The sequence below is a fragment of the Dermacentor silvarum genome, chromosome 1, assembly GCF_013339745.2.
Source record: "Dermacentor silvarum isolate Dsil-2018 chromosome 1, BIME_Dsil_1.4, whole genome shotgun sequence".
Classification (NCBI taxonomy): Eukaryota; Metazoa; Arthropoda; class Arachnida; order Ixodida; family Ixodidae; genus Dermacentor; species Dermacentor silvarum.
The window spans coordinates 50,273,664-50,285,776 of NC_051154.1; the positions used below are offsets into that span (position 1 = coordinate 50,273,664).

Genomic DNA, 12,113 nt, shown 5'->3' on the forward strand with positions numbered 1-12,113 from the left:
CAGGGGCCTCCCTAAGCGAAACTAAGGGCCTCCGCAAATGAAGCTCTTCTGGAGGAAGCTCTTCCGACTTTCATTCTTTTATTTTTTTTTTTTCCGCGACAGCTTTCGTTTTCCCCGAGGGAACGCGTGGTTTGTGGCCTTTCTCGGCAGAGGGCAATAAATTGCGGCTCTAATATATTACGCCCCAGAAGAGTGGGCAATGGGGCTGCCAGTTTGTCAGTCTCTGCACGCTTAGCAGTGATGCGAAATCGTTAAACGGGTGTCCCTCTAACGACATCAAGCGCACACCAAACATACATATTGTAAATACAGGTTCTAGTACAAACGCTACAGATCTAGATCCAAACTTGCGGTTAGGGAGTCAAAATAAATGCGAAGGCACACCCTCGATACTGTGTGCTTCCATTGTTTGACAGCGGAAACACACAGATATCGCAGAGTTGGCGCACGATAATCACAGAGCAAACACACACAAATCTCCGGGCATGTTTCGTTAATCATCACTCAATGTTTAAGTGGTGTTACTGCTACGTCAATTGGAACGTATAATTGCGCGCCCTGCTTTCAATAAGAAATCGGCGCGTAATATTTTGTAACCACTGTAGCTGACGAGATAATAAAAGAATGTGTATAAAGCTTGTAGAGGTTGAGACATGGATGTATACGATAAGAACGTTTCCGCCAACACCTATAGCGACAGTAAGCTGCCTGCGCCAACGCTCGCGCACGGCTGATCAGTAGAAAGCGAGACCGTCGTCCCAAGTCGAGGGTGCAGACGAGAAAGAAGACGATCCCAATATCTACAGGCTCCGACATCGCCGAAGGCGCAGCCAAGGAACCACCGCGCCAAAACCACGCGGTCCGCAGAGAAAAGGGCCCAGTTGAGACGGGTATACGTGATCCAATTACCCGTGACAGCCACCGCAGCATGCAATCGGCGGCGCCTCTCTCCTGCGGCCCCGTTGTTTAGAAGTACGCGCCGCAGGACCGCCGCATAACACATTCTGTTCACCTATCGCTGGCTTGGAATGCGGGAAAGATAAAAAAGCGACGACTTGGAAGCCCAGGGCAAGCGCAGTGATGGGCCAGGCTTGAAAGTCAGCCGCGCGTCTTCTTTCTCCCCGAAGGGGGCGCTTCGTTTTTGCTGCATGTTATTTACAGCGGCGGACAGTCCAGATAGGAGAGAAAAAAAAAAAAAAAGTCTCTCGGCGAAAGCTGGGCCCCGCGGGACGGCGCGTGAAAAGACGCACGCGGAAGCGGGGCGACAGAGCGCGCCTTGCCCCGCCGGACCAGACGCGCGTGTTGGCGACGCTGTCGTATTGTTTCAAGCGTTGCTTGCTGCTCGCTGCCTTCGCTCCGCGCGCGCGGGCTCAAGACGACGGGTGGCGTCCCTGATCGTACGTGTGCAGGCACTGTTGCTCCTTGGCGGAACCCCCCGTCGCGGCTTTGCTACTGCGGGCCTGCCGAACTGCGCGGCCGCGTAATCAAACTTTCCCGCCGGGAAAACCTGTTTTCTCGGCGGAGAAGAGCCGGGGCTTCTCGTTCTTTTTTCCCCTTTCTTACTTTGTTTCTAATATGCCCCCCTCCTCCTTCCCCTTTCTTGCTTGTTCTTACGTGCGCTTAATCGCTTCTCCAGACACCTGCACCGCCTGATCCGCTCAATCTCGACGGGATCGATAAAACTAAAAACGGCAACAAATCCGAGGGGGCGGCTCAGCAAGCCGCAGAAGATGAGCCAAGCCGCAATCTTGCTTACGTGCATGTCCCGAAGCACGCGAGGCAAGCACTAATCACCGATCCAAAAAGAACAAGAAGTCGACTTGATGAAGAGCCCTTATGATACCCCTCCCGCCAAACACGCATATATATATATATATATAGAAGAAGCAAAGGGAAGAAAACGTGCCACTTGTCTTGCTTTTCACTCTTCAGTTGTTCGAAGCCACGAGTGGTACAGACTGCTCCCTCCAGGTCGCATTATAGCCGTCAGAGCTGGGATGACCTGGCCGCTCTTGTTGCCTCGAACCGTCTGCTTCTTGACGATTCGCCGCTACACGTTAAAATTGAAGCAGCGTTCTCCCACGGGTGCTACCAGTGCTACTACTACTTGGAGCCGTGTTTCGTAACGATCCATTTCATTCTCCAGAACAGCGCAAGTCGTCACGCTGCCGTACCAAATGATAAAATAACAGTGCCCGAGGCAACGAGCACAACTTCGGTTGTGCGTGCGTGTTTACAGCCGCGCAAAGACGGGCACCGAACACACACTCATAGGTTATAGATAAAGGCGCTTTAAAGCTACACGCGGGCGCAGTCGCGTGCATTACGCTTTCAGGCCGTAGCATAACAAATGAGCGTATATGGCAAACCGAAGGAGCTCCCGCAGCGTTTCCGGTGGAAGCAAGCAGGTGTATGATCCTGGCCGCCCGATCACGACGATGAGAGGCAGGAAAAAAGGCCGGCAGGAAAGGCAGCAGAGCTCGTCAGCTGCCGGCCATCCGCCGCCTGCGCTCCATTTAACCGTGGCGCGCCTAAAAGTGGCTGCTTGGCGAACCCTTTTAGAAGGAAAGGGGTGAGCGAGCGAAGGCAGCGCCAACCCGTGCCAGACAAGCCATACGCTAAGTAAATAAATTATGTCATGGTCTTCGGTCCGCTCTGTTTTCGCTGTCTTTTTTACGTCCCGCATCTCTTCTTTTCTTTTGCGTCCCCCCTGCAGCGCCTGGACGGCAGCACCTGTTCGCTCGCGTATACATACGGGCGGCAGCCGTGCGAGCGTCTCGTCGCTGAAGCAGCAGCACGCCGGCGAAGAATCATCGGCGCGCGTTCCACGCTAAAACATGCGTCTGTCGTATCTCAATCGGGCCCGCTAATCAGTGAGAGAGCCGAGAGAGGGCGCGCAGAGCACCGCTGCACACGCTTGCCGCACAAAGAGGCCGGGGGGTGGGGGAATCTTTCAGTGCGTACCCCTCCCCCCCCCCCCTTTTTTTTTTTTTTCTCCGTATGGCGAGTGCAATATTTCTCCGCCTTCCTGCTTTTGGGCATCATTTTTTTTTTTTTTTTCTTGTTCGGTGTAAAACGCTTGTTCCCACTCTCTGTCCCCCTCTCTTACGCATCCCGCACTTTTTTTTATTTTATTATTTTTTTTTTTTTTTACGAACGCGCTGTCAGGGCTCCATGGCAATTTTCGAAGTAGCGCTCGAGCGTGCGCAAGAAGACGCAGCGCCATTTACGTCCCCCGGCGGAGATGCGAAAAAGAGCGCGACGGGATCCACGAGGGACGAAAACGACCCGCGCCGGCCGAGACACACAAATCCTCCCATTTTCCGTTTTAAAACCCGGCCAAGGCGTTTGCGCAACCCTGATCGGGGAGCAGTGGGAGGAGGCAGCTGACATTAGGCGTGACGGCAGCGGGATGGAAATCGTCGTGCAACAACAATTCACTACGCGTTTCCGTGGACGGCGAGCTCAAATATACAGCGGTGCACTTCTCTGTCGGCTCCTTAGACGTATAGAACTCGCTAAGAAGCAAAGCACACGGAGCACAGATGGTATACGCGTACAGCCTGCACCCACGATATACACTAACTATACAATGAGCCATCACTTGCGCAAATATCCCTCCCCGTTCTCAGTTTGATGATTATAGCATGAATTTTTTTTTTTTTTTTTTTGCGACCGCATATTACGTTGCATACAACTACTACCACCATCCTTCGCTTCGAGAGTTAAGCATATACGTAAGAGTCTAAATATTCGATCCTTGCAGCAGTGCATGGCCAAAGACGAGGAAGCCACGTCTCCTCGTCTGGCTGCAGTTGCCCAACAGGATCAGAGCGTCGCCGGAGCGCTTTAAGAGCAGACAGGAGGTTGCGTATCGAAGAAGCGGCGCCGGCCCGAAGTACGTTGCTGCTCAGCGATTCGACGACTCTTTCTGCAGCGACTACACTCCGACGACTAGCAACAAGAAAGGGGACGGACGGACAAAGAAGCGGGACAAGAGAGGATAAATACCGAATGCTACCCATCAGAGGGCACAGTACGCTTACTTAATCGGCCACTTGAGGTAAGACATGTCGAAGAGAATGTCAAAAAGGCACTCGAACCTTGCGGGCGCTCTGAGTTATTTGCCACCACTGTGTTCAACGGAAAGGCGTCACGAATGTCGTTGACACGCGGAGTGAGTGCTCGACTACACGTAAAACGCTGTGAGGCCACAACGTTCGGTGCCCTCGAACACGGGTTCGTAGCTCGAATATTCCAAACTCCGATCGCACGTTGACGCTGCTCAAGGATCGGAAGGATAGCAACAAGTAACGACCAGTCAACGAATCCCTGGGCGACGGTCCATCATAACAGACAGCCGAAGAAACGGGTCGAGGGGTAACAGAATGTATATTAATATTAATAGCGAAATAAAGAAACGTGAACTCTACGACAGCTATGCGAAGAACAGTACTTGGCAGTTGTTCCATTGTAAAAATGCGAGATTGGCCACGGGTTCAGTACGATGTATCACGCTTATCGTGAAAGAGAGTCTAATGAACGACTTAAAATGACAGAAAGCTGAGAGAGTTGGTAAGAGATCAGGATTGTTGAAAATGCAGGTGTAAAAAAACAAAATATAATACAACTTATACAATAAAACACGGACTTAAGAGGAGTGCCGTTTGTGTGGTCCTTTTCGTTCTTCGCCTGTCGGCGTTTCTTTTTCTTTCTTTTTCTTTTTGAAATGTTTGTCATGAACCACATGCAGCGGCATGCAGAAGACAATGCCTGTTCAACGACCTCGCGAATTCACCCGTTTAGCACAATCGGCAGTGCCTCAGATGTCGCAACGGGCAGCCGATCATAAGTATGCATTCGCACTAAGTTCGAATCCACGGACTTCGCACCGAAGAAGTGCTTCTCCGCTGCGTAGAATAGCGTCATTTCTTTCTTTTTTCTTTTTTTTTTCGATAGATCGAGCTCTCATACAGTCGATCCGCTCCTCACGGATCTTGCAGTCACTTTAATTAAATTCACTGCTACTTTCAGATACTTTTTTTTTCATGTCTGCATAATATGGTGCGCCAGTTATAATGGAATAGTCAGTTACTCCTACAGGTAGACACGTAAACGCTCTTTATCGTGTCTCAGTCTGTAACGGGTTCATAAACAAACTGCACCATGGCACAAGGAAATGTTTCCTCGCAGAATGAATACCTCTACAGCACAGTACTGCGATCCCGATGATTTCATTGTGATCAGAAATTAAGAAAACAGGTTCCGTGTGCGAGCACGTTCGCCACTGCGGGAATGTGTGCACCCAACCATTTTGCGTCGAGGAACTTTTACGTCGAAGTGCTTATTGCAAGGCTCACGGATGCGTCTAAATGCCAGATGCCTTGCTTTTTGCCGCTTTACTACGTTTCCCAAAAGAACACCGTTAATCGCCGTGCAAAACATTGCACCACCTTAACTTTGCGGTTAATCCCCCTATAGCCTCATCATAATCTAACGCCCCAACAAGCACTGTACCCCGTCGGTCTTTTCCCGTTACCACTGCTTCGGCCGAGCTTAATCCGCCGATGAAAATTTTAGATACACGGATCATCCCAATACCATTAGAGACCAAAAGGCGGCAACAAAATGTTCCATCCCAAAGCGCGGCAGCAGCAATAAAATTTCTTGAAATCAATCATTAATACGGCTCTTGACGCAGCTGCACGTGCTAAGAGGAAACGACGCACTTTCCGCTAATCCTGGGACCCGATAAAAAGTCACGAAGTATATTCCCATCTGTGGTTGCGTCCCCTTCCAGAGAAAACTTAATACCCGTGTTATCTTTTTTTTTTTTTTTTTTTTAACTCCATCAAGCTGACGGTTACCGAAACGCCTCGGAAGCTAAACTGCAAAGACTTCGCTAGGCAGCGAGCACGTAGAAAGGAAACCGAAGAATCGAGAAAGCCGTTCGCAGCTGGGAGCAAATAATGTGAATAACCTCACAAACCGCGCAGAATAAAAAGCAAGTATTGACACTACCTTTTTTTTTTTTTTTCGCTGCGAATCGCCTGCATGGGCAGCGATGGCCCGGCTTGTCATGCGGTTACGCAGACTTTAATTAAAAGAGGAAGGAAGCGGATAAATAGCGTAATTGATGTGAAACGACCCGCCTAGCCAGCCGGGCGCCGCAGTGCGCAACGAGATATGTACGGCGGTTGTGGTTTTTACATCGCGCACTTAGCGCCGTCTGTGCTGCCCCAAGAAGATAAGCGACCGAGAGACGAAGTTCTTGCTGCTCGTTCTGTTCACTAAATTTGCGCGGAAGTACGCCAGCCCATGCAGTACCGACGAAGGGATGCACGTTTGACACAAGAAACACGACTGATTGAACAGTACCATCCAAAACCACGAATTTCATTTTGTGCACGAATTTGAGGACCACTTGACGCGCACACGTGGAGAACTGTCGCACGTACTTGGCACATGAGAGCGGCCGTCCTACACAAGTAAAAATTTAGTGGGACAGATAAAGAGCCCTCTAAGAGTGTTTACCTACAGTAGACATCAGATTGCGGTGTTCTAATTGGTTCCACTTGTCAGAGTATCAGATACTTCTTGAGCCAGTCAAGTAGAGAAACATTTGGTACGTCACACGCAGTACAAGACGCTCGACGGCTGTCATTCGTTGAATGTAGGCTGATCGCAAATGAGGCCGATCGACATTGCGACTTAGTATTCTTTGTGCTGTCAGCCAAATGTGTTCCCGCTGTGAAGTCCTCCAAGTGACGTTTCTGTATAAGCCTCACAGGCCACCCAAAGCCCTTTTCCTGCCTCACATAACGCGTTAAACCGTACTGCTATCACGCATGAACGCATTCATCCATCATCAGGAAACGGACAATTTACGAGAAGGGTAGGATATAGCAACAGCTTCTACAGTGAATGAAACAACGTCTTCAGTTGCACGCCCTTACCGTGACACAAAGACTACATTTACGGGCTTTCAAATGAACTGGCGTAACTAAGTGGTTCGTGATCGTAAACGGCGAATGACTCTTGACCCTTTAATCAGCTACTTCAATCTGTAGATTATTTCTTATAGAATGGGAACCGAGTTACATTAAAACAACTTGGCTGTTCAAAATATTTTCTACTTCTGATTTTTTAACAAATTTTCGAGAGATTTTTTATCGTCGCTTTCACAAGAGAGAGAGAGAGAGAGAAACCGCACGTAAGCAGTGCAGCTTTCCGCGAACTCTCCTCTTGATGCGATGCGGTAGCAGCCATGACTAGCCTCCGCGTCGTCACAGCGTCTGTCACACTACCATTATAAGTATATATATAGCCCGACAAAACAGCTTCGTAGCCGCCGCTCGGTCTAGACATTGTGGCACGTTGTTTTATTTATTTTTTTCGTGAGAGTACCGCAAAAGTTGGCAGCTATAAGAGCGAGAGCGGTGTATGCAACCGGAAGGGAAGAGAGAAGGAGGAAACAGCTAGCACTGCTATTCGCTGCACGCGTTCCTCAGACGCCGTGCGGCAACCACAAGGAACGCGATTCGGCGTTTCAGCGCCCGGAGTCGGAGCAGCGTCGATATTAACGCACGTTCCATGACGGCGCTGTAATTCCGACTGAAATGTGTTCCGTGTGATGGCCATGCTCAAACGCGTGAACACCGTGGCTTGACTTTGGTCATGACAGTATTACCGAGCAGGGTGACAAATGCACGCGCCAACGTCAGTTGCGATGCCATGCCTGAATTACGCTGGAAATATTTTCCATGTCGGTTAGCATTTCGCTGAACACCACGGAACGTTTATAAATGCGCATATTCTGTCCGATAGGTAACCGGCGATGTTTGCCCTAAATAACGGCAATATCCGTCAGCGCTGGGATGTTTTGAATGTTCTTCGTCAGACCTACAGATGTCACCACGCGAAGTAAAACTTACAGAAGCGAACCGTATATACATACGCAACTGTGGCGCCAGATGTGACACCATGTATAATGCGACGCCTGGTGTTGAAAAGTAAAGTGTTTATTGTTTCTGTAAATTTCAATAACATCGATAACAATAACGATAACGTCGTATATATCGATAACGATAACAATGACAATAACAGTTTCAGATCTAAATAATGATAACCTAAACATCCAGAGCGCCGGTTAACTACAAAACTTTGAAAATGTTCACTTTTATAAATGTTGCTGTTTCGTGGTATATTTGTTGTTTATGGAGAAAAACATTCAGGTTGTCTAAGAAAACAGTTTTTCCATATTCTCCGATTACCCGATTCAAATTTTGTTTCTAAACGCTTTCAGACAGTTTTTATTGTGTAAGTACGATAAGAAACACGGAACACGTATTCATGTTCCTGTAGCACACGCAACCTAATTCTGATGAACAGGCGCGAGAGATTCGAAGCTGCAACAACAAATTTCCGGATTACGAATAATCGCCATCCACTGTAGCAAATGCCACGCGAACGACTAGACATAACCACTCCAATCTGTCATCAATCAACCAGGATAATTTTCTCAGACTGAATGACATTTCTCGTATTGCTGAGGCAGGCGCGCGAACGCCAGCGAAAATTTACGTATAACTCTGGTCATGCAAACACTAGAATCCCACACAATACGAAGCATGCATCCTGGAGTTGATGAACGCAGTGTGCACTTGTCTAGTAAGGCCGCAGTGGCAGCTATCAGTGTGAGGGTCGCCCCCAAGTCGGTATCAAATTATAATTCCCCATGGTTCCCATGGTCTGTTAATTTATTATGACGATATTACATACGATAACAAAGATACAAGGACCTATGCTGTTCTTAAAAGCAGAAGAGTAGTGCGAACTGGGCCGCAAGTGCAGGTCACTTCAGGAAGGCACTGTGGTTCGTTACATTTACTGTAGAATGAGTCACATGTGATTCACTACTTTTTACTCACTGAAGAAATACATACACACCACGCAAAGTTAAAAAAAAAAAAATCTCATCTGCTTTTCTTAACTGCCTCATTGCCGTCAGTAAAATTCGCACACATTTCGTAACATGTTACTCTGATATTTCGCTGATAAGGTATGGATTTGGCATGTACAAAAAAGAGCATGCATCGATGGAAGACAGTGAAGTAATTGAAATTTATTCCATGACTACGTTTGTCCGAATGTATTAGCGGGCAATAATATAATAGGATGTTATATTGATCACAGTTTACGCAGGACTCGTGAACTTACTCACTGGTCAATTCAAGACAATCAGTCAGTCGGGTAAATATATTTAACGGTTCAACCGACAATCTGCCGTCATCTTTGACGAGCACAAATTTAACGCGCATAAATTAATATGCCACGGCGCAATGGCTCACCAGTCATACGCACTACATTTACGGAGGCATACTGCGTTAACGCATCCGTAACTGCAGTGCATGCGCGCAAGATTTACCTCGAACGGGCAGCGGTACACATATCCGTTAATGTGACACAGCACAAATGATGATGTCCATATTAATGTGGAACTTTCTTTCAGGTTAAGAGCAAATGCACACTACGAAACTACACGAACAGTAAGAGCTATCCGACCCGTGACATTAATCGAACTATCTCACAGCACGGTTCAAAACTGGCTATACGCGCCAGTGAGACGATCATCAACGGTGCGTTATCAGTATGTGCAGAAAAAAAAAGTAAGTATAAATATATAATAGCCGCACGAGTAGACAGGACGGCTGAACGAGCAGCTTTGAAGACCGAGAATGCAACGAACAAAAACTGACATCCGACGGCGGCGGCGAAAGCCCCGACGCGCCAACGATCCCGCCGTCGGGACGCCAACGAACGACCGGGGGCGAGAGAGAGAGAGACAGATAGAACAAAAGTCGGCACATGAGAAGGAAGGCTCCTCTACACGATTCGGAGTTAACGCTGACCCCAATCGGAACCAACCGCTTCATCCTCATCTCACGATCCAATCGCAGCGGTCAGGGTTTAGAAATACTGGGCAACATAACAGCAAGGAAGAAGGGACACGCAACAAACAAACACGGCGCAGACAGCGCAAGGCCGGCGCGCAAGATCATCGGCGCGAGGTCCCGTGATGCCGCGCGGGAAAAAGGCTCGAAAATAGCGCCTCACCGGTGGCGGCCCGTTTGAAAACGGCCGGTGGCAGAGACGCGCGCTAGCCTTTCGCACACCAGGGCATTGCGGAACACGACACCAGAGCGGGGAGACTTCCCGTTTCCAGGGCAGGTGGGGGACAGCTGCTTAGAGCTCCACGCCGTGCGCCTAATATTGTTAGACGAACAGCAGGTGAAAACACGGAAGCTCCCAGCTCCGAAACGGAGAAGTGTTTCGGCGAAGCAAAACACGCATAATACCGACACAACAAACAGCTCCTACACACGTGACGACACTACATGTCAGGTGGCGGAAAGCAAGAACAACATACCAAATGCCGGAGAAAAAAAAAATGAACAGAAGGTGGCCAGAACTTTTAATTGCCAGCATGGATCGTGTTGTCAGTGCTTGCGGCACCATTGATGCAATGTCGCTTCGGAAAAACAACAACTATACGAAAGCACGCCCACATTGACTGACCTGTTGCCAGAAATCCTCCAGCGACGGCTGGGCCGGGAAAAAACCAGTGTCGTGGATCGCTTGCAGCTCATGAAAGATATTTCCACTCGGCAAGATGTCCATGGTTGATGCAGGTCACTTGGATGTCCCAAGCAAGAGACAGGCACGGAAGACGAAAAAAACAAACCAACGAAACAAAAAACAGCAGCTTGTCAGTTACAGCAGCGACCAGGTGCTAGATGAACTTTTCGATGGCACAACTCTCGCCGGCGACGGTAGTGAAATCCTTAACATCGCTGCCAGTCGGCCCAGATGCGGCCGCCGCTATAACGGCATGTTCGTGGCGTGCACAAACTCTCGGCGGATCCTCAACGCATGCGGAGGCGTCACGGAGATCCAAGGCACTCGTTACGCCAAGCACGCGCACCGCCTGTGGGAACCAGCGGAGTGCAGAGGCGCAGGCGCTCTTTCCATTTGCGAGCAGACGATCACTCGCGCTCAGCACCGCCGGCGCGTCTAGCCTCGAACCCGGCCGACCGCAACGCCGCGCTCGCTGCGCCGAGAGTATGCGTGCCTCTCACTCTCTGACTGGCGTCTCCGCCGCCAGGCGGGGACCGAGCGCTGCCTCCCACGGGACAGAGCGGCAACTTGGGCGCTCACCTGCTGCCTGCGTCGGCCGCAAAGCGCGCGTATGTTGATCGCATACCGGTAACCTTATCTCGCCCCTCCGTCGCCTTGGGATGAGTCATGCTGCGACTACACGTCGGAAAGCCATCGCCGATAGTACCCCGAGTTTTCGTGCCGCATTCCAGGTCTCTTAGTTGGAAGAAGCTCGTCCCGAGAAACTTCGTTTTTGTTGTTCCTTACTGACGAAACGTCGCGGAATATTCCCCACCTCCGCGCTCTTCTCATCTGCAAATTGTGCCGGATAACAAATGTGAGAGCAATCTTCCACTAGGGATGAACGCCCTCCTTCAAAAGCATAATGTTGCCGTGAGAATAAAAATTGCGGCTAACATTTTTTTCGAATTAGTAACTTTTATTACTGCGAAAAAGAAATCGATGGTTTGTTGTCCAGATAGCCGCAATCCGTCAAATCCTCGGCCATTCTACCCACTGCTGATAAGCTAACAGCACCACGCGCTATTTTGTTACAAACAAAAATATTTTTTTCTTGGCTTTTTCCCCGTAGTGGGGTTGCACCTTTTCACTGGGGACCAACCGACCTTTCATTGATCGGATGGCGACAAGCCCCGCAATGTATTGCTCAACGCGTTTGCTAGGTGCGGTGTCAAGAGTACGATAAGCCATCACTCCTAACGCTATGGGAGAACTGTTCAGATGTCATCGTGGAATTCTCTGATCGACTATATTGTTAATGTATGTGCTCCATGTTCACGCTTATGTATCGTGCGTATATGCGTATGCTTTTATAATGACGAGTTGTTATACACTATCTTGTGCATTATGTCTGTGTAGAGCCTTAGATGTCAGATCTGGACGGTAACAACTACAACAAACAACTTGGCAATAACAAATACTTGTCACGTGATTGT

At 49.1% G+C, this 12,113-nt stretch overlaps 1 protein-coding gene across 1 annotated transcript in view; it reads right to left on the bottom strand.

Annotated features, from left to right (window-relative positions):
• Window positions 1-11,098, bottom strand: part of LOC119462574 (Krueppel-like factor 6) — a 332,655-nt gene extending 321,557 nt beyond the window's left edge. The window contains exon 1 of the mRNA XM_037723911.2: window positions 10,579-11,098. Within this exon, the coding sequence (XP_037579839.1) occupies window positions 10,579-10,680 (102 nt within the window). The 5' untranslated portion in view covers window positions 10,681-11,098. The remainder of the gene's footprint in view (window positions 1-10,578) is intronic.
• Window positions 11,099-12,113: the final 1,015 nt, after the last annotated feature.